The sequence below is a fragment of the Corticium candelabrum genome, chromosome 7 (genome assembly GCF_963422355.1).
Source record: "Corticium candelabrum chromosome 7, ooCorCand1.1, whole genome shotgun sequence".
NCBI lineage: Eukaryota > Metazoa > Porifera > Homoscleromorpha > Homosclerophorida > Plakinidae > Corticium > Corticium candelabrum.
Window position 1 is genome coordinate 5,130,184 of NC_085091.1, and position 23,727 is coordinate 5,153,910.

The following is a 23,727-nucleotide window of genomic DNA, read 5'->3' on the forward strand; positions in this document are numbered from 1 at the left end:
CAAAAATTTGTAATGAAAGCGTATAAGCTATTTACTTCTTAGAGTCAAATTATAGCAGTATATAATGTACCAAGTCAGAGCAGGCAACTCACAGACAGACAAAATAAATGTCAAGATAGAAATATTAAGTATATTATCGATGTCGACAATTGTAGAATTTTTAAGGCATTGCTTTATATCCATTTTCAAATAATTTGAGACGTTTTTGTGTTTTTTTTTCAAACAACAGAGCACATTCTTTGCACATGCGACAGACACACATTAAGTTCAACTGTAAAGAGTTTTTCTTTCAAAGGCATTCTTGACGAGGATACATCATCGTTCCTCCTCTCTCGTCAGGCTCATAGTAGTTGTAAGTTATGACAGGAACACCTTGGAGATCTGCCACCACCGAAGCCCTCTTCATTGTTACTTCAAAACAACATTGCATTTGCGTAACCTGCAATAGAGTCTTCAACGTCATGTCATGTGTCCAATGTTAGTTTTATATTAAAATACTTCTTCAAAGTATATGTTGAGAGCACGACCTTTGAATTCTGTCCTCTTGATGTTACAGCGGTTACTTTTCACAAGCTAGAAACATTTCACTATTGTATGCAGCGACAAAACTTCCTACAGAATAAGAGACCTGCTTCAATTCACTCTGAATAGGTAGAAACCCTGAGAAAAAAGTAATTTCAGATATGGCCATATTTGAAGTGTCCGGATTGTTTTGAATCCATCTGCAAAGAAAGTGAGATGTAGAAAACCAGGATTGTTTGTATCAGTTCTAGATTGATTACCTGTTGCACACCCTTACCAAATACTTGCATGCACCTCTCTGTATTTGAGCTCTGGCAAAAACGTGAAAGGCTGCAGTCTCATCAGGTTTAGGTACGTTGTACTTAACACCAACTGATGCCAATATGCAACCTCTACCGTTTGCTGTAACGTTAACTAGTGTTGGCAGGCTTGTCAGCTATATACAGAATGCTGGCTAAATATGTGTATGGATTGGTAAATGAATGACTAACTGTGATGGTTTGCACTTGCATGGCATTTGATGGGTCAAGTGATAGAGTTTCTGTGAGTTGATTAGCATTCAGCGATACTCTTGCAACGACACGCCCATCAGACACCGTTAATTTGGCGTACTCAGAGAGAGCTTGAAGAGCAACCATCGTGTCCTAGAATTGCCAATAGGAATTTTCAATTCAAGACAAAATTCTCTAATTCAAAACTTTTGTGGCCAACACCTGAGTAGACTTGAATCCTCCGCGAGGATTACGTTGTTTGATCAACCAACGGACTATTTGTAAGCTGTAAGCAATGTTTCCTCGATCGATAAATGCCAATGACGCGTAAGCGGTCGCTTCGACGTCACATGACCTTGTCCGGCAGTAATAAGACCATGGCCATGGGTTATGACATGTTTTATCAATCGAATACTGCCAGTGAGTGTGGTCGCCTACTTTAACGGCACATTTTTGAAGAGTCTTTAAAGCTTTGTCTGTTTCTTCGTCATATCCTACAGCTCTGGACAGCGTGAAAGCAATTAGAGCGAGATTGTACGGGCTGTTACAGTTGAAGGATACACATCTTTTTGATAGATAGTAAAGAGCCAACCTGATAGTCTCATCCTACATGGAAAGATTTATTAAATGATACTTTATTATTTCGTAATTTTTTTAACTTTTGGAGCTATTCCTGCTTCTAAGAGAGCTAATGTGACGTAAGCCGTTAGAGAGCAATTACCACCGCTGCATCCTTGCATTTCCTTGTGTATTGGACTACAGATAGAAGGAAATGAGCCATCTGCGTTCTGGTTGTTCTTGATAAATTGAACAGCTTTGTTCTGCACCCGTTCATCAATTGACATTCCAATTAGACCGTCTGCTTGACCGAATGATCTCAACACAAAAGCTGTTAACCTAAAGTTTATGTCAGTAAATGGAGACACAGAGAATTCCAAATATTGTTTGCAATATAAATTACCACATGCTGCCGCAGCGATCACTGTTTCCAAAAGCGCTATAGGATCCATCTTCTCGTTGATACGTCATTTCTCTTTGATATCCTAAATTTATTTAGCAACGTTGAGATTGATTTTCTATCCATATTTCTGTGTTTTTATTGCCTGTTTGCATGAATAGAAGAGCTTTCTTTCGGGTGACTTCATCGAGTTGACCGACTGTGTCAAGGTAGCGGGCGATATAGACGGCAGGAGCAAAATTGAGCATGTTCTGTTCTCCGCAACCTGTCGGTAATCGCAGTAAATTTTCTAAACCCTCAATCGTCGGTCCCATGTAATTTGCTACACATCCACGTCGGATAAAAACGTGAAAAGACATGTTTTTGATTTTTAGTGCGTTTTAACCTGTTACTGAGATTACTGCACTCTCCGAATCAGGAACAAAATTGGGTGGCAGTGATGCATTGAAGACGTATGTGATGGTATGATTGGTATCATTACCACGAAGGTTAGATGTATAATTTTCGTCATCTTTATTACGAAGAAGACAATGAAGGATTATATAATATGATGCACTTTAACAACAGTCTACCTTCCAAACACAGAAGTGATGACTGGCAATGCTCTTCTTTAACGCCTTCCGGCTACATATCGAAAAACTACAGATATTTTATTTTCACCGGTGTATAACGCTACTTACTTCGACCAGTAGGTTTCTTACTAGGCTGTCTGCTCCTAGTGTAGATCTGGCGGTTGCCCGTATTGGCAAGTGGCCGTTTCTCAGAGGCAAAAGTAAGTAAGACATTAACTTTCCGTATCCAGGCAGAAGCTCAAGTATCCTTGTTTGCTGATTCAACACAGATTTGTATCGTTTTTCTCGCACTAGTCGGGCGTCGTTCTTATCTACGTGTACGTCAACAAAAGCCTGTATAAACAAGTAAATTCGTTGTATTACGTCTGTTTTATAAGACACACACGTATACATGCACTCACGGTTAATCTGGTTTCAAGATAGTTGTAGACGGTGATAGTAATCTCTACAAGCTCTCCTCGTATGACTGAATAGGGCAGATTGATAGTGATGAAGAATGGCTTGAAGACGGTCAGAGTTGCCGGACTTGCGATCGACATTGAGTGTGAAGGAGATACAGCGAAGGCATCTGCTACCCATGATGTGATTGTATCGGGAACAGTAACTTCCTCATGCAATGTGTTGTTTCTGAAACATATGATTTTATATGTACGATTTCGTATAAATATAAAAATAGAATACCTAATTTTTCGGGCAAACCACAACCAAGTTTCAGGAAAGTGTGTTCGAACACGAGACGGACTTACCACATCATCGCTTTCATCAGTTGGAATGTTATGTACAACCTCGGGATATCTTTCTCCTTCCAAGGTAATGCCAGGGAAATACATTACTGTCATAACACGAAACAGTGTTATGATAATTTTACAACGAGTGATTTACATTCTCTTACCAATCATTGCCTCACAACAGTCGTAGGTGACGTTAGGCTTAGGTGGGAGATTTGGTTTCTGGCAAGCCATTGGTGCCGTTTCACTGTCAGACAGTTGAATTCCAGATAACTGTTCGTAAACAATACGCATAAAACATTTTGAAAACAAGCGCTAAATCGTTAAAATACCAATAAATTTATGCTTGCTTTGTAATACCAGCAATATTTCTTAGGGTAGTGTACTGCTGTGCAGTTTCGCGGACAGCACCTTTCGCTAATATTTCTCTTTGGTGCAACTGGGTAGACAATGCCGGGTGGAATATGTAACTCTTGCCTCTTGTTCCTGCCAACATCTCTTATAGGTCTACGTAGATCTCTGTTGTTTCCGCTTTGGTCCGATATACTAGCCGAAGAATCAACTTCGACCGTAGGGAAATTAGTTGTGTGTACGTCTCCTTCAGCTTGACCCGTCGGTCTTGGGTATGGTCCGTAACACGTACAACGACAATCCCAGTACACGGACCAATCGCACACGTACTTGTCAGCACCAACCTTGTCTACTCCTTCGTAATCAAACTGAAAGTATTGATCTAACTACAATTTAGGCAATAGAAGATTTATACGACGTGCTTGCATCTGTGATTGTTGCACTAACTTTGGAAGTCGTTAGTTGATTTTTGTCCTGTTGAATGTAAACGCTTTGATCTACTGCTACCACGCCCACGTATGACATTGGAGGTGCTTTAATCAGCAGATTAGTTTTCTCTCCGGGCTTTACTTTTTTGTGCTGAAATTGTACCGATATCTTTATAAATAATGAAACAGTCTTACATTAAAAATATACATTATAAATTCATTTAATTACCGCAGAGTCGCGACTCTGAATGACTTCAAAAGCAATCCATGAAGCAGCGAGCCCCTTCTGACTAACGATCAAAGTAAACCTTGGAGCCATTGATAACATAACAGCAAACGAAATGTAGCAAGTTCTTCTAATTCCTCCTGTTTTACACAACTGTTTGTGCTTTTTGCTAGCTTTTCTGTCGCTTTTTGGTAAGCAACGACCGTGGTCAACAATATTTCCATCGTAAACAACCTTTCATCAAAAATAATTAGGAAAGATATAGTTGCGGTTTGTTTTGTTGATTTTACGTAATAATCCGCCATTGCTGCAATAGAAAATGAAGCCGTAATATTTGCTGATTCCCCAATCTGCAAGAATTTTGTAATTATCAAGTGTGTAGGTTTGAGAAACAGTTATGCCGTGTTCACGAAATACTGCGGAGAGCAGTCAGCTCCGCTGTGCCGCGTAACGTCTACCCACATCATTTGACAGTGCCATATTGTGAATTCCTTCACGTTATGTAATATGACGGTTTGGTAGTGACGGACAGGTAACGCGCGCATTGCATTCAGTTCTATCATAGCGTCAACCGCACGTCATATCCGTTCAAGCAGAAAGAAAATTGAGTAGCTTACCCATCAGAGCAAAAAGTAAATATTCCAATGTGGTAATGTGAGTATCCCGCATGGTCTTTGAAGACAATGACGACCATTTCTATGCTTTCTTTCCTTCTTGCTTCTTTGGAGTGTCACATCAGACACAAATGACAACAGACTATACTTTTTATTCCCATCAAGAAATTATATTTACGTTCCTAGAGTCCGCAGAGTGCGCTACAAATCGTGAATCATTCTGAGATGATACGATTTATTCTGACCGCAAACGTTACGAAACGGAACGCACTGCTCTCCGTAACATATTGTGAACCCAGCGGTGGATATTGTACTTCAGATTACCTGCAATTTCTTCTTTTTGCTTGATAACACAATTCTTCCTGGAGAATAAATGAAGCTTCGAATGCTGTATGCCCGAGAGAACGGATTGGTTTCGTATGTCTCTGTCACTGCAGACGCCTACATAAGCATACTTTTAGATGAGTAATACTTTTGAATTAGGTCGCAATATATGTCTTACATAAAAGCTCACACTCAGTGCGTTACAAGGCATACAGACCGAGAAAGTCGCTATCCCTCTGGTGTCTGTAGGTCGGTATTGGCGATCCAATGAACGTCGTCTGTTTGCTTTGCATGACTGTTTGTTCTTTTCATCCCAGGAAACATCTAAGCTAACATTTACCATTATTGGTTTTCCAGACCCAGTTGAAGCAGCCACCTAAAAGTATAATGCATCTATTGACTAATAGAAATCTATTATATTTGTGTATGTTTACTTTTAGTACTATAGCATGACAAGGGTGAAAACTGTAATTGTCATCCATAATTGTGAGTTTGTAGGGAAAATATTTGATAGGTACACGGGTCTGTCCTTTGCATTGGACAGTGGTATCAGACGAGGAATCAGTTATGTTGACCTCGATCACTGCGTCTCCTCCACAGAAATATCCATTAGAGCAGACGTCAACGCACATCGAAGTTTGTCCATAAATCTGCAATTGATGTAAGCCATTAAACATGTTATGCTGCTATTTGCTTTGTATGGTAGCAACAAGTATTACAGTTGGCTAAACCGTTCTTTGTATCTTTGCTGACGTAATTCTACAGATAGCAAGTTTAGACAACAGCGGCTGTGAACCAACTGCATATCTACATGTGCTGTAATCGTTTTACTAGCCGTTGGCAATTTCTGTGTGTCGGCTAAGGCTGAAAGTACTGAATATTCTACCTTTGCAGGTGTACTTGTTACTCCTTAAGAAAGCTTTACAGTTTCATTACTTGTTTAAACATTACCCTAACCCTAAAAATTTTCAATATATGCACGATAAGTGGTTGAAATAAATTAGCTGGGTAGAGAGTCATCTTATGCAGTGTTGACATCAAGGACCTTGAACGTTTGCAAGTTTATTGTATCGTGTCATACACACTCTACTTGCTTGTAGACTCACTTTCTTCCGCATAATCTGTCTGCGAAGGCATTGATTCCTCGTGAAACTAGGTACCACTAACGCTGATATCGTTCCCTCAACCCTTTGCCCATATGTATATCTAGAACGTCAATATTAAACATACAGCATTATTTTTGATACAGAACATTTTCACGGAAACTAACTTTGCTGAAATCGAAAAGCAGACAGTTCTTATTGGGCAAGAAAGGACTTCATCTGTAGGGGTAATAATACAAGAGAATTTTGGAAGAACTAAACAAAATTGAGTTAGGCAGCATAAATTGATATAAATGTGACTTACCATAACGTTTAACTTCAAACGTTAAACATGATTGCTGTCTTTCTCTAGAACCCTGTTCAATTAAGAAAAAGGAATTATTATTAAAAATTACAATAGTTATTTAATCTTACCTCATAGGTAGAACACACCCGATGTGTTCCCAGAACGGGTTCTGATGATATAGGAAAGTCGAAATCTGCAACACCTAAAAGGACGATCGATGCCTTAGATAGCAGTATCCACAGCGTAGGGAAATGCGATATGCTGCTCTATTTATCAAAATTGAGAAACCTAAACTAACCGTAATCGAGCGTGAGATTAGAATATCGTCCCATTGTGTAAGAACTTGGATTCTAAGAAAATTAAACTATTACTGAAGTTAAAACCAAAATTATTTTTATTAGAAAAAAACTATAATGTAGACCTGTATGGTGACTGAAACAGCTCCTGCAGCAGACTTTAGGTGACGATCAAGAACGATTGCTCTACCCATTACTAGAAACAAAACGTAACAATTGACATTGTTCAATCGAAATAACGTTAAAAATTCTACCTGTGTCTCCAGGTTTGTAAATGGGCTTGTCAGTTTGAATCAACATGATTATGTTCTTGCGAACTATAACTGGTAGGCTCTTGTTCTGAGTCTTTCCTGTTCCGGCCACTTTGTTGACAAAAATGTAGTAGTCGCTCACAGTAGGATCAATATTTTGTGGTGTCTGCACGGAACCATGCAGTAACTGTCACATGAATCTGACCTCGACAGACATAGCAAAGACATACCATCAAGATGAACTTGTTGAACGAACCTACGCAGTGATAATTTACTGTGTCTATCTTCGAGCACAAAAATTGTTTATTACCTGAATTTATCAAACGCCTGCCACCATCCGCCAAGGTGAGCCCAGCAGAATTATCTAGACTTACAGATATCAACTGCGTACTTGCTGGGTCGGTGGCTTCGGTATGAACGTAGACAACAAACGTTTCGCCTGGTATAATGTTCCTTGGTGCAACTACATAACTATAGAAAAAGATGCAAGCCAGAAATGACGACTATTGTACACTGCTAATCTATTGTCTTTACAGAGATGGCTTGAGATAGTTTGAATCTATCGAGTTGACTGTTACCAACAGCAAAATTGAGAAGACGACAAATTTTTCCACGCTCATATTGCCTCTCTGAAGTTTGATTCCCGACTACTCTGCAGCCCTGCCAAGTGTTTCTTTGTTGTTCTAATCGTGTGACGTCATTATCATGCGACGCCAAGGTCGTGATTTTGACGACCTAATAATCTAATTATTTGTACAGTCTTTTGTCGTCGCTATAACTTGGGAAAAATTATGGACAAGACCGGGAGGAATTCCTCTTGAGCAACATCATTAATGTATTACTAGCTGGAGTGGCGCAACCAACCATCAAAGACTAAACTGCGGGCATATGTTAGATTTTTAACGTATTTTAGCAAACTCGCTCCTATCATCATTCTACTACAATGATATTGTCGTTTACACCATTGGTAGGTAGCTGTATCCTGGTCTTGAGCGCGTTTGCATTGAAATGGCGTCTCTATACTGCTAATTAGTATAGTGGAGCGACACTTCACGGATGCGGGGGCGTGAGGTGGCTACAGCGTCACTCTGAGTGTCAGGTTATTGTTTGGTGTTCTTACCGGCTAAAGGGTAACTGCAATGTATAAATCAAAAATTCTTTTATGTTGGAAATTAATAGTTCTATTTGTATACATGAGAGAAAGAACAGTTTTAGATTTTTAAGTTAAGTCTTTGCTGAGATATAGCGATAAAATTCCGGTTCTTCAAAGTCTTGTAATCACATTATATCGGGCGTGGCATAGTGTGATGTCACAGAGGTGAGACTCCACGCTGGCGTGTATTAAAACAAGAAATCGGTGACAAAAGAATGGTTTGCTGTTGCGTGGCTGGTATATCCACTAATTGGCGCAAGTCATACGCAATCGTGTTTTGATCTCCGATGATCGCCAAGCTAAGAAAAGAGTGGGAATCGCAACTAGAGAAGACAACGCCTCCTACTGAGCGGACACGAGTTTGTAGTAGCCACTGCTAGGCTGATTGCTTCGAGATACGTACACCCAAGGATATTCAACAGCTTGGTCTTGTTTGTAGAAGATCGAAATTGAGGACTATTTTCCATCTATTTGCCCCCACATTTCAAGATCTCAGCTCTCTGGAATATTTACAACAGAAAAGGAGAACTATATTTGAGAAGCGGGGAGTAAGGAAGACTCTAGTGAAAGACTAAAAGTAATGTAAATAGGTACGAGAGGTCTCTTAGGCTCTTGATTCAATATAGACTTGCATCTAGGTGCTTGATCATCATGTCTAGTGAATGCAGGCGTAGGCATTACAGTATACTGTACAATGAATCAAGCGATGTTTGTCAACATGAATTCAACTAACGAACTTCAACTCATTTTTTTCTCCTTCCCACAGCAGCAGCAGCAGAGTTTTGCATAAAGTCGCAAGTACACTGTGCTACTATTGCTATCATTATCGCATCATTATTTGAGACAACCTCAAATACGCTTAGACATCACAGGCACTCCACATGAGTACACACGTATCCATAATCTCACAACGACCGCAGTTGCACCTGTGATGGGTGTTTATTCATCCGGATGTCCATCTATTACGTTTGCTACTCTTGCTTCTATTGCAATGATGACAGGCTATCTGATAGCCAGTCCTCTTTCTCGTCCGCTGACAAGGCAGCACGTGATCTCAAAGCTTCAGAGATACTGTCGCTGACCTCGAACCCATGTGGTCTAATATCTCTATAATGGCTCCAGGAATTTCCATAAATAAACGAGAAATTTCTTAACAGGTGACAATCAAACAAGAGTTATAATATATGGACAAGTAAAAATATTCTGCTTCTACTTAGTGTGCCTCGGGAAATTGCATTGTAGTGCACTCACAATAAGAAGACGTCTGAAAGAGCACGAAAAAGAACCGCTTTGCAACTGCAGAATACCCACACTCTTCCACGGCTGCCGAGTCTGATCAAATAGATATAAGTTCCAAAGTCGAAGGTGAAATGATGAGCAGATGGATGATCTAGTCTCACTAGTACAATACGCCTATGCAGAAAGTGCATTTCAAGGAGAAATAGATATAAAGTACAATTGCAAATTGAATTATAATTCAAAGCATCAATTTTACGTTTTGTTAAATATATAAGGGTTTATAACGTGCACGTTTTACTAAAATGCAAGCAATTGTACAACCAGCTATACAACCTTTGATTATTTACATAATAGACGTTAAATTTTACATATATTTGTAATTGAAAACTATTAAATTAAAATGATATAATTTTAAATTTAAATTTAATAAATTTTTATTTCTATATATATATATATATATATATATATATATATATATACATATACATATATATGTCAAAGATGACTTGCCTGATTTATTTGCCTATGTGCAGTGGTGTTACACAACTATAGGAAAATTAAGATTTGGTCAACGTCGTATTTTGTCAACAACTGGAGTGCAGCAAGGTGACCCTCTGGGTCCTCTGCTTTCCTCGCATGTAGTCCTTCAATTGTTGGATACCATTGGTCCAATCGATGGACTTTTCCTTTACGTTTGGTATCTTGATGACGGTACCTTTGTTGGGACCAGAGACGCTGTTTCTTCGTTCTAGAATTCATTGATTAACAATAGACCGTCTTTTGGTTTAAAACTCAACCTGAAGCAGTGCGAAGTCTGTTGGCCGTCAGGTGATCAATCATTTCTTACGTTTCCATCACAAATCCGCCGCATCTGCATTGAAGATACCGGATTTGAGCTGCTTGGGTCACCCGTCTGTGGAACGGATGATTTTTAAAGTGCCATTGTAGGCAAAAGGGTTGACAGTGTGCTTGAAAATCAAAGCTTTCTGTCAGAATTGAACAACTCCCAAGTCGAGCTTCATCTACTTCGCAGTTGCCTCAGCCTCTGCAAGATCAACAATCTTCTCAGAACAGTTCCTTCGGGCACAACTGATTACCATTGGACACGCTTTGACAGCGGACACGACGTTCTCTAGAACTTATAACTAAGACTTCTCTGCCTGATGCTTCTTGGCAGCAAGCTACTCTACCAATGCACATGAGAGGCCTGGGGTTGAGACAGGCAGCTAAAATTCGGCTGCCGCTTTTCTTGGTAGCTGTCCAGCTTCTGCGAAGCTTTCAACACGCCTTCTAGTCCAGAACAAGAAGTTGCCTACACATGTGTTAGTTCCAACGTCACTACTGTTTGTCGAATCACCTTGTACGCCGATATCCATCTCAGGTGAAGAAAACGCCCTTGTCCGCTATAGACAACTTCTGGCTAGTTACGGCGCGGACGGTCATCCTAATAACTCGTCTGGTGAGTCTCAACGTGTATTACAGAGGCAGCTGGATGACGCATTGCTCTCCACCCCTATAGACACAAGCAGTCTTCGAGACAAGGCACGTCTCAACAAAGAGTCGTCAGTTCATGCTGCAGCATGGTTACGGCCATTCCAAACGTTACGTTAGGCCTGTCCATGGCCCGGCATGAATTTACAGTTGCTCTAAAGCTATGGCTTAAAATTTCGATTATTTCTCCTTTACAATCAATGCGTTGTTCCTGTGGGCGTGTAATTGATTGCTTTGGCGACCACCTTCTTAGATGTGGTCACGGTTATTTACGTTCTAAACGCCACGATGTACAGAGGGACATCATATATCACGCATTACTGGTGGATAACGAAGGCGCTCAGCTCGAGCAACGTTGTGGTCAAGACAGCAATAGCCGCCCTGGAGATATCTTTCATCCAGATTTCGCTGATGGACGACCAGGTTATTTCGACGTTTCGATAAGAAACACCATGCAGCCGGCGTATGTCGCTAAATCCGCCATTTCTGCGGGAGCCGTTGCAATGGCTGGTGAAGAAGAGAAAGACCATGGACACGACAGTGAAGTCAATACGGCAGGAGGTTACTTCTACGCAATAATAGTGGAGTCTTTTGGTTTGTGGACGTCTTCCAGTCTTGCCAATTTGACGGTTATCGCGTCCAAGACCACAGCAAACAGCAGAATAAGTTTTAGTAGGGCAGTCAGTAACTTACTGCAACTGCTTTCACTTCGCTAATTTCAGTTTAACGCATATATGGTTTGCACTAGTTTGCGATTTGACACTGATCTTGACTTTTGGGATTTGCCAACTTTGGCAGGGGATGGGTAGTTGTTATCTGCAATAAGAAAAATGTGTGTGTGTGTTTGTGTGTGTGTAGTAAATAGAATTCTAATTATATTAATTTATCTTGTAGCGCTCTAGAACTACCCGATTAGGGATAGCAGCCTGTATTTATATTAATCCCGATTTTCACTTTAGGATAACATTAGCATCAATATTTAAGACTGCTTTCCGCAGGTAATGAGGGGAGAGTGGGAGGTGAGAATAAAGCAGTCTGGGGACAGCTCCATTGTAAGTGACTTGGAAGAAGGCGATACTCATGTAAAACTATAATATCAACGTTCAATTCAAACAGTACGATTATATAACCACTTAGAGCAATCATATACCGCGTAGTAACGTTTAGATCTGTTGGTGTGGTTAATTGTATTGTATAATTTCCACAGTTCGAACGCCAAAGACATTTCTTGCAGCCAACAAGTGGCGGCTGTGTGAAAACCCCTTTTTGAGTTCTCAAAGCAGACCCAATTTGTTTCAAACGAGCCGGGATCTCTGATCAAAGCTTTAGCAAGTACCGGATCAGACATCAGTTACACAGATGGACTTTCACATTACGTATGTGGTTCGTGTCGAAGCAGACTGCTGACTTTGAACGCCATCGCAACAACCCTGAAGCCACGAAGAAGTCCATTACGTTGACATATAAGAAGACACTGTCTTGTTGGTGGTTCAAGAGAGGACTCATAGCGTTTCCGACAAGTTCATCTACTGTCATCAAAGCAGACCTGACGGCAAGTCTCTCGTTGGCTGGTGAAGATAGCTTAATTGTTACTTTATTATATTTGATCATGGATTGTGGTCGTCTGAGTTATCTGCGTGTGCACGTTTAGACCATTTGTGAGAGACATTGCTTGTGCTGCAATTCATCGTCTTCTCGTGCACAACATCACACGGTCCCTCTTCCGAAAACTTTGCGGCGAAAAAGTTTGTAACACTTTATTGTGTACTTCGCGCAATGGCTTTACAGCCTTCACTTAAGAGAATTGTGAGCCCTTACCTCACTCTGATCAATGCCAATTAGGTATTGGTTGCAAAAGCTTCAGCCATTGTCGCAACTGGACCGCCTCTGCCCACTGCTCAATGACAACAGTAGCTGAACGCACCTGCACTGCATTACTGACTCGGTTTAAACCACTAGTAAAGCGCGGATCTATTTCCTCTACATCAGAATTTGCTAGGCTGCATGTGTCCGTTTACATAAAGTAAACGAAGGAGCTGTTGATGAAACACCTAGTCAGACTGATTCTTCGACCGAGTCCGTTCTGTCTATATATATAGTGAATGTAAATGCGTAAAGTACGTGCAATCTGTGCCTGTTGACTGGTTATTGTTTCATATGTACCCTATTAGTTGCAGGTAATGTACCCATCAAAAACATGTTATACCACCATTTCATACCAATACCATGGCCTGGGACATGCTTTAGAAACTCTGAAGCCTGAAAGAATTGTTCGAGTTGCCCTGAACCATTATGATGTTTTGCCCTTTTTGATCAAGGGAATTGCAATGTTATCAACAAAGAATGTACAGAAATGTGCAGACTGTGTACTCACAGCTCATTTGGCAAGACTTCAATTTTGGGTATGACATTATTGAGAATACAGAAAACTGTTTGCAAACTGCAGACAATAGCACCTACATTATGGAAAGTCTTAGGAGTTTCTGTGAGTCTTAACATGACTTTAATTGACAGCAATGAGAAATATCAAGCACATCATGTATGGCAGCACTTATGGCAGCAGCAGGTCACCTTGAAGCTATATATCCTTACATGGGTGCTATATAATCAGTAGTCGGCGTGATCTTTTTCATTTCAGGATCCCGAAAAGGGTATAGAGCAGACTGAACCGTTTGCGTGTTTGTAGATCTCATAAGACGACATTTTGAAAAACAAAGTCTATATCGGAAACTTTTAACACTTCAATGCTCTGCTGAAAAGTTAACCCAGAAAAGAAATGCTAAACATTCCACAATCAATCTTAACAGCCACAGACCTCTGACCGCTTATACCATGTATTCTTTCATCGCTTTTAAAGCACAATAAAGGTGATATTACTGAGAACACCGTTGGAATTGAGACCTCTGACTCTTCTTTTTTCATTAGTTGGGAACGTGAACAAGGCTCAGAGCAGGAGCCACACTTAGAGATCTTATGCTTTCAACTGACAGGAGACAACATGGACATTTCAGTTAAGAAAAAGCACACAACTATTGACAGGATAAGCAAGTCTTTGCACTAGTTCAATACGCTTGCTTCAAACGAACGTATTGTGGACTGCCTTCCGCCAACTGCAAGTCCTAGGTGTTCTATGTGTCTCTGCCAGAAACAGCCATTTTGCCAACTTTGAATGACCATGCATATCTGAGAAAAGAATTTGCGATTATGGTGGAGAGGATAATCACCAAGCACCTGCCGGCTTTCTCACATTTTCCAAGTTATTTTGTAAAATATTTTGAAAACAAGTGTATCAAGTAAGTTGGTAAGAAGTTTATACGAAACTGTTTGGGCCTAATTTAGTTCAACAAAAACAAACAGCAGAACATGGAAAAATTTTGGAGCATATATATCAAACATATGTTTGGTATAATTTTATGCAACAAGACGAAAATGGCAGAAATACGTACCCTCAGCCTTTGGTGAAGATACAGTTTGGCGGTGACCAACTGACTGCAGAGAGAATCCGAAGTTCTCAATTGGCAGTCATTAATGGTAAAATATGTTATAAGAGGTTTGAGGAAGTATTTACTCATGCCGTGGATTTTCGTTGTAGTGTCAACTTTGTAAGCCATATATCTACAAACTTTTATGAGAATTAGAGTACGACAGATGTGAAACTCTCTATCAAGTATGAAACCGCCTTGACCACAGGGACATTGGAAGAGATACTCATAAGTGCTACCGATCTTGTAGATCGTTTGTAATTGATGTGTTGGATGGATATATTCTGGCAGCAGCTGTCGCTCATTTACAAATTGAAGGATTTTGACAATTCAAGTAACCCTCCTCGGTTGCCTAAATCAATGGAAGCAACGTTGTTTCACGACAAAATTATAAGCATGGTGGACAAGTATGTTCTTCAGTTGATAGAAACCAAGAAACCTTTGATCAGTGCTGTACAGTCAGGTTTCCCAGAAGTTGCAGAACTATAAGAAAGTACAGTTGAGCAACAATCCCTGACTACTGTGCCTTCTTGCAACAGTGTGACTAGAGTGCATGACAGCCAGAAAATTGGTATGACACTTACTACTTAGTAAATTTGGCTCATCAGTCAGCAAGCTTGAAAGCTACTGTGACAATCTATAGTCTCTCTTTGAAAGACTGAAAACTTTGCAGGTACAAAGACAATAAACGTCATCACTTTATACGCAGACTGAAATTGCTTGAGCAGTAACGTCAGAAATCTCTGTCCAGTGACAGTAGAAAATACTCAGTACTTACTCACGTTAAGAATTGAAGCCAGCACTCAATACAGCAACCACAAGATAGATAATATATTTAAGTAAACGATGCAGAATTTTGGCTATGTCGTGACCCTGAGCGTACTTTTGTGTTCCAGTCTAAGTTTGCTCGTTGTGGACATGAAAGTAACGTGCATCTATTACTCTTTTCTGACAACGATGAATCAATATTGACAAAGAGACAAATCTCATGATTCAATTACTGCTGCTGAAGAAAAATTGTTTAATTATTTTTCTAATTATTTGAAAATTGCTCTTTGGAAAGAGATTTTGAACAAGCAGTTTGAGAAAAGGATGGGAGAAGCTTCTACGTATAAGGAAATGCAAGTTTTTACACTTCAAAAGGCCAGACAACCAAAGTATGCTCTGGATGTATTCTACTTTGTAATTGAACAGATGGCATTATTGAGCTGTAGTGAGGCATATCCTTAGTTTTGGAACTGAGACTTCAATTTTCGTGGAGGTATTGGCAATAACATTCCGTTAGACATAGTGATGGAGCATGATAACAACCAAGACAAAGAACTGATTGCTAATCAAAGTGCTGATGTCTTTTTTGCGTCAGCTCAGCTGGTAAATCGTGCTTCATAAGGCGTCATAGCTGTTCTTGACAATTTGTATATTGCTCTACAAGGTTATCGGGAGTCTAGGAAACTGCAAGGATTGACAAGGAGAAAGATGTGCATTTGATTTCCTATAAATCTTTGTGACAGAAGATGAGTGCATATAGACCTGGATAAGCATACAAGTCATTTACAAAGAGGAATCGATACGTCTTGCAAGGACTCACCTAGTTCACTTCTAACTTGGATTAGGAAGCAGAAGCATAAGCAGCATGGCCTAGAATTACCTTAATAATAGAATACATTACCTTTTGACACAGCTTAGCTTTTCTTGTCTTGGAGCTAGAATAGCAGATTTATATCTCTGGTGCTTGACTTACGCAGACAACATATCACAAGTGTTCCTAAAAATTGCTGGATTACAATAAATGTTAGATATATGTACTACATATGCAGATTAGTCTCATCTGATATGCAACATCAAAAGGAGTGTCGTGATTACATTCAAGCAGTGACGATGGAAACACTCTAGTGAATTAATTGACTTTTTCAATGGCAATAGATTACCAAACAAGATGTAAATAACTCATATGGGCGTTGTTATAAAGGGTTTCTGCTTTGGAGGCAAGAAAAAGAAAGTTTTATGCTGCTGTGAATGGTGTCTTTTAGCCGACTTAGTGGAAGTTGTCCAAAAGATAGTGTATGGATGACGATTATTGAAAGTCAACTATTTCCAGTTCTTGCATATGGAAGTCATTTGTGGAATTTTGAACGAAGTCGAGCAGAGACTTCTGTTAGCACAGCGCATCGAAGAGGTATTCGGCGTGGGCTTGGTATGAGACAAAGAGACTACATCGAAAATACTAAAGAATTTGTTGAGTCATCTATTAAGATGAAAATACAACAGACTAAATTCCTTAGATGGGCCACAGATTTAGGAAATGAACGTCTGAGAGAACTGGCATTGCTAATTGTTAGACGTAGTTATCTTGGACACGGATTGGATATGGTAGATGGTAATATTTTTTTGTGTATGTTAAGCGATTCTGTGTGTTAGCTATGTCATTAGTCTGCATGTGTGTGTGTGTGTGTGTGTGTGTGTGTGTGTGTGTGTGTGTGTGTGTGTGAGTGTGTGTGTGTGTGTGTGTGTGTGTGTGTGTGTGTGTGTTTGTGTGTGTGTGTGTGTGTGTGTGTGTGTGTGTGTATGTGAATGTGTGCGTGTGTGTTTATGTGTGTGTATGTGAATGTTTGTGTGTGTGTGTGTGTGTGTGTGTGTGTGTGTGTGTGTGTGTGTGTGTATTGTTGCCCTCATGAGGGACCCACACCAGATTTGCTGTGATAAAAATTACTATTATGATTATTACTATAAATAAATATATATATATATATATATATATATATATATATATATATATATATATATATATATATATATATATATATTTTATGCTGCTTTCCTTAGTAGCTGTCACTCTGCTCGATGTCTGACCATGCATATCATTGGTAAGAACGTTGTTTCGATACGGGATATCAATTCTGTTTCTGGAGAAGATTCTGCTGCTGCCATGATGACACACTTGCTTGGACATCCACTTTCCTTCACTGATTCTTCACAACACGGTCTCCAGAACGGTCTTGATTTTTCTCTTCTGTCTACTGTTAAAGCTGGCAGCAGCCTCAGGAATCAAGCTCGCCTTAGTACTTTGTCTGCTCCTCATTCTGGTTCGTGGTTACGGGCATTTCCAAACCGAAAGTTGGCCTGTCTATGACCAGAAAGAAGTTTACAACAGCATCTAAATTCTGGCTAGGTTTGCCCTTCTTTTCATCACAAAGCTGCAGTCTCCGATATATCTGTGGTCATGTCTTAGACAAATATCTCGACCATTTATTAGGCTCCAGAAGACGATCATTGCGCACCAAAAGGCACAACGCCTTACGAGACGTGCTATTTCAATATCTAACCTCTGATAAAAGTGATTGCAAAGTAGAACAGGGCTGCATTTCGAATAATTACAAGAAACCAGGAGACCTATTACATCCTGACTTCTTAGACAGACGTTCAGCTTTCTTTGACATTACAGTCCGTAACTCGTCACTTCCCCCGTTCATTGCTTTTGCCGCCACTCACCCTGGACAAGCAGCAGATGCAGGGGAATGAGAAAAGGATCTCAAACATAATGATGATGTTTCTCAGGCTGGATCACAATTTTTTCCAATGGCTGTGGAAACTCTTGAATTGTGGTCTCCTTAAAGTTTGGAAAATTTAAAGTTATTGCCAAGATAGCTTCTTACCACCGCAACATTATTACCAGCCAGTTTGTGTGCCAGCTACACGAACATTCATCTGTGTGTCTTTGGAAATTTAAGGCTCATTTAGTTTTAGATCGTTTATGTTTACATTCTGATGACTTAACTGGCTTGTCTTCTATATAGTGGTCTAGACATCCATGTATAGTTGTACTTGACGAAATATTATATGATTTATATATATATATATAGATAGATACACACACACACACACACACACACACACACACACACACACACACACACACACTCACACACACACACACACACACACACACACACACACACACACACACACACACACACACACATATATATATATTTCTTATGGCCAAATATATATTTCAATACAACCAATCTACGATACAGGCAAATTCCATAAACTAAAATTACTGTCATTATCGTCTAACAACAATCTACTTAGAATCATGCGTGCATTATACTACCACAACTTAACTGACAATTTCTGCAACAAATTATTTAATTCAAGACTGACTAAAAGGAATGAAATTAACAGAAACAGTTTTAGATGCTATATTATTTAAGGTATTCAAGCTGACATCCGAAAATGTCTCAAATAATTTAACTGCAAGTGGAACAAGAGAGTACCATATGAAAACACTTGGGTGTCGTACTTCATACACTTTGAAATTTCTCCTTTTGAGGCCGCAAAACCGGCGTTGCTTGCTGAATGCGACACCAATCTTTGCTGGAACGAATTACACACGGTTACTTCAAAATAAGCCGAACGGCCAAACAAAGAGTTTGGATGACCGACATCGCCAAGTCGACTATATGTATAAATGCCGCCCAGGTGATGTCTTCCATCCGAATTTCTTGAATGGACGGCCTGGATATTTTGACATCACTGTAAGAAACACGTTGCAACCATCTTACATTGCTCGAGTTGCTGAAACATCAGGAGTTGTTGCAGAAGCAGCAGAAATGGGCAAGGATGATCGTCACCATGCAAGAGTATCTTTGACTGGTGGTACATTTTATCCGTTGGTAGTTGAAACACTTGGCCTTTGGTCACCAGACAGTCTAGAGACTTTGAAGTCTATATCCTCAAAAGTATGTGCTGTGTTAGCTGTTCCCTTCTGGAAGGCTTTAAAGAATTTGCTAGAGCAGCTTTCTGTTAGATTATGGATTTATAACGCTAGAATGATATCTAGCCGCATACTTGCGGAAGTAGCTGAAGTCCTTAGTTGGGACTTCCCTGTATGTGAGTAGGTGTGTAAGAAATAAATAAATATATATATATATATATATATATATATATATATCAATGAATGAATAGAAGATGAATGATATATTTCTGTCGCACCTAAAACGGTACAGTTCCTTCTTGGAGCAAACGTAATAACAACTAAGACACAAGACGTACAGCTAAAAGACTACGCAATACAAACGCTACAACAGGCAACACAAACTACAATATATCTACACCATTTCTACATGCAACTTAGAATGATGGTTTGTAAGTTTGCAAATGTGAATGAAACCGTTTTAACTTGAAAATCGGTACTTAACCATGTGTACCTAACTGTAGTTTGCTAACCACGATTTCACCACTTGTGTGAATTCGCTCAGCGTCTCCTGAGTTCTGTTAATATTAATAATATTTCACTTATACATAGACAATTTATTTAGTCTATTTAGGTTTTCTAAGCTTGGAACTCACGCAGTGTTGGATACAGGATAGGGTACCAGGGGCACGTGTTTTCCCACCGGCAATGCAATACCAGGCTGGAGTTATGACCGCAATTTATAGAATCTTACATACTGGAATGCTATTGCTCTACGTCAGTAGTAGAAGGACCTAAGGTACATATTGAATACCATGTTGTAGTCTGCTGACTCAGTGCGGGAGATGTGAGGACCTACAAATGTTAGCCAGCGCATGGCATGGTCTAATCTACGAGGCCTCATCCGGGACAAAAAAAATACTTATTCGGGTGAGTGCATGTACTGGGCAAGACAGAAGATGGACGTAAAAGCTTTCCTTAAGCTTTTCAGGTTCCAGGAAAAGATGAGGCCAAAGAAAATCTTTCGTAAAGCTCTCTGAATTCGAGCATATTATTTCCCGAGTGCTATTCCAATTGCGTCAGAACACGAGGTACAGTCATTCCCAGCTAACTTCAACCCCGGAAGCAAATCGTAGGAGGGCATTTGTAAATAGATTAGATCGTAGAGCGTTATCAATAAACTGTATAACGTGTCAATATCATGACTGCAGTTCTAGAAACTACACGGAAGTACAAACCACCACCAGCATTGAGTACAGCACACACTGATGGTCTAAAGTCAAATGATTAGGGAGTTGTTACTCTCATAAAGAAGGTTTTACAATGCTTTGACCCGATTAGACTATTTTCAATGACCATACTAGCTAGGTTTACAATTGTTACCTCCTCAGATAGCTGTACACTTCAAGTTGTTATTATCTCTAGTCATGTACAGAGAGTCCATTGGTCATGAACTTGGTGTCTTAATCAACATACATGGAATTACAAAAATATCTGACTGACAAGAACGGCACCGACTAAAGCTTCAAAATGATGTTCGTAGCACGTTGCTGCGGCTTTCATTAAGGGAGTTATTGCAATTTTTCCAAGGTTGAAGTTAGCTAAGACTGAATATTGATATTCTGGCAAAAATGTCCATCGCATTTACGAAATTACACTGTCGCACGACATTGGAGCTTAAGCTCGTTCCAGCAGCCATTCTTCGATCCCAATGACCTGATTCACTTTGCAGATGATATCCCTTCCTTCGATGTCGAACTTAACCAATGGTTACGACTTTGGAAAGGTCAAAAGGAAAGGCCATCAACTATTCACGTGGCCCTTCAGAACTGCGATGCCCATTTCTTTCCCAATACCCATACAGTTCTGAAAATAGCTGTTACCTTTAATTCCTGTAACAAGCTGCGAGTGCCAACGAAGTATTAGCATCTTTCGACTCTTAAAATATACCTCCGCTTGACCATGTCGCAGGAGAGAATAACGTCGTGGGCCCTGATTTATATTCACAGAGAAGTTGACAGATATATTGGCGACGTTGTAGCTGCTTTAGTGCGTTACCATCCAAGAAAGATATTTTTGACTAATATTTAGTACGACGAAGAAAGTATTTGTTGGAAAGACTATACGTAGGCTCTACAGCAATGATTGCTTACGTTGTTTACTAAGAAATTATCCTCAGCGATACAAATGAGAAGTGGATAAAAGGTTACATTGTAATTTATAATGTATACGCTATCTTGTGAATAGTAAACGGTGCCCACTGCATTGACGAAAAAATAATTGCTTATGCCAAGTCAGGGCGCATGAATTATGCAGTTAGCACTGAATCTTTTTTTCGTTCCTGCAATCCCGTTTTCATCGATAATAGAGAGCAAGGAATGGGGTGAAGCAACTTGTGAATCCAACAAAGGTTGAAGCAATCAAAGATATATTCATCAAAATTTCTTTCTTAGCTTGTGTTAAATTCAAGTTGCCTTTATATAGATCACCATATCAAAAAATTAATACACGGTCAAGAATGTTGAGACAAGGAAAGATGTCATTCAAGAGCTCAAAAAAAAGCAATGACGGACAAAGACATGTCGCTAGAAAAAAGCACTAACTGAATAGTTTATAGTCTTAGCCGTGCATGGTTACAGGATAGTTTGAAAAGCATTATGTATTACTTACTACATGGGTAGCTGGTGTTTATGGCATTTATTGACCGAGGCCTCACGGGATTATCAACGAGATAATTGACCGAGCCGTAAGCTAGGTTCAATTATCGAGGTGATAAGCCCTGAGGCGGAGGAGTCGATAACGCCATAAACACCACATACCCATGTAACATGTAATTTATTATATGGGCGTGGATTGCATAAAGCCAACATCCACTAGTAACAACTAAGAGAACAACCCAGGTCATGTGAAGCGGCAACACCTGCAATCTTCTTATACTTTTCAAATTGCAGCGTTAAATTCTACATGGGCAACAAGCAATATATAACTTGTTTTTGCTTGTAACTTTGCTGACGTAATTACTAGATGTTAGAAATGTTATGTGACTGCCCTAAGTGTGTTGTGTTAAGTTTGGTAGCCAATGGCTTGTAAAAGTTTGTATAAGAAAAAGATGCTAATAGACTAAATGGCATTTAGTCTATTGTATTCGGGCTTGATATTTACTCTAAAGTATACCCAGGGTATATTCTGATGCTGTGACAGTGGGTGGATTATCGGTTATATTCTACCTCCACGTGACCTGTACAAGTGCTCTAACTGGGTCATATTGCTTACCCGACTACGCCCATACAATAAATCGCAACTAACATCTTAATTCATGCAATTGCTTTGGACTGCGAGGCTCGAGACTGACATCGAAACCATTGTAGATGTCAAATCACGACGATACGAGTCAACTCGCAGTAAATCGTCGTATCGGCAATATTTTATACAATGTACACTACAGATTCGACTGAAATCGCTGTATCGAGACGTCACCCATTTGGATTTACTACTAAATCTCGCGGTGATTGAACTGTGAATCGCTACGAGAAAGTGAACGCGAATCGACACAAATTCGACGCGGACTTTGTCATAGATTATTACATGATAGGATTTCAATAATACAACATAGTCACTGAATTACAGACATTTGCGTCGGGCATGTTTTTCATCGTTGTGTTCTCACATACCGGCACTTGTACACTGTCAAAATTGAAATGCTAATCTAATAGATGTTTGCTAACTAATATTGCAGCTGCTGCTAGCTTCTATTTCTACAGCCGCCTGCTTTTTCTACGTTATTTTGATATTAAAACATTCGTGTTGTAATAGCAACAGAAATTGTTATAATCACAATCATGACAGAAGCCTTCAGCAAGTGCTGAAAAGAGTGAAATATGAAGTGTGAATTTCCTGATCAGAATTTCCAGGCAAAAACGGATGTCCATGCGAGTGCTACCTGAAACTCAAGTATAGAAGTATAAGTGGGACGTAGCTTTGAAATGAGATTGGTCGAATCCTTCTAACATAATGACCACGACTTTCAGTTGTCAATCGAGAAAGACAGCTCGTATAAGAACTTGCCCAGGGAATTTTACCCGTGCTCATTAAAAATTTTACATGTAGTTTAAATGTCTTAGATGTTTTAATATTACACACAATGTTACCGGATCCCTCTATTACACACACACACACACACACACACACACACACACACACACACACACACACACACACACACACACACACACACACACGCTGAATAGATCTCCTCTATTCAGCGATGTAAAGCAATCATACTTATCTGCACTACTCTTTGTAACAACAATTATTTTACTAGCGGGTATGTGTGGGAGTATAAAAAATAAACAATAACCTGTTTCGAGGTGGCAGTTGCTATGATTTCAATGTGCATAAGTTGTGGAAAAACCAAGCGAGAGGTTGCCTCACTTTGCAAATTTTCTCTTGAAACAGGAATCTTTCAAGGAAATGGCAACATAGACTTGCTTAGGTGAGACTGATATCAAGAAGTCTT

At 39.6% G+C, this 23,727-nt stretch overlaps 1 protein-coding gene across 2 annotated transcripts; it reads right to left on the reverse strand.

Annotated features, from left to right (window-relative positions):
- Positions 1–182: 182 nt before the first annotated feature.
- Positions 183–7,579, reverse strand: LOC134182561 (C3 and PZP-like alpha-2-macroglobulin domain-containing protein 8). 2 transcript variants are annotated; one of them, XM_062649983.1, is made up of 30 exons: positions 7,461–7,579; positions 7,381–7,406; positions 7,154–7,316; positions 6,902–7,095; positions 6,732–6,805; positions 6,622–6,673; positions 6,485–6,536; positions 6,321–6,420; positions 5,649–5,864; positions 5,393–5,590; positions 5,215–5,331; positions 4,567–4,626; positions 4,280–4,510; positions 4,070–4,219; positions 3,604–4,008; positions 3,436–3,544; positions 3,225–3,375; positions 2,945–3,170; positions 2,652–2,876; positions 2,544–2,595; positions 2,357–2,482; positions 2,117–2,293; positions 1,975–2,056; positions 1,673–1,910; positions 1,236–1,619; positions 1,014–1,166; positions 783–958; positions 629–722; positions 499–573; positions 183–439 (listed from the first exon to the last, which is right to left on the reverse strand). In XM_062649983.1, exons 4-30 carry the CDS (start codon positions 6,933–6,935, stop codon positions 290–292), a joined length of 4,107 nt encoding a protein of 1,368 aa, XP_062505967.1. In that variant the 5' UTR covers positions 6,936–7,095; positions 7,154–7,316; positions 7,381–7,406; positions 7,461–7,579; the 3' UTR covers positions 183–289. The 2 variants fall into 2 exon arrangements, with proteins under 2 accessions (XP_062505967.1, XP_062505965.1); XM_062649981.1 differs by having other exon boundaries at positions 6,485–6,572.
- Between the last annotated feature and the right edge of the window lie 16,148 nt (positions 7,580–23,727).

Bases quoted from the DNA above. Each gene is read 5' to 3' on its own strand.
- LOC134182561 (XM_062649981.1), bottom strand. From the start codon at position 6,935: ATGGGACGATATTCTAATCTCACGCTCGATTACG. The intron at 6,806-6,901 runs GTTAGTTTAGGT...TCGTCCTTTTAG, and splicing joins TAATCTCACGCTCGATTACG to GTGTTGCAGATTTCGACTTT. The intron at 4,627-5,214 runs GTAATCTGAAGT...AAATTCTTGCAG, and splicing joins GCAAAAAGAAGAAATTGCAG to ATTGGGGAATCAGCAAATAT.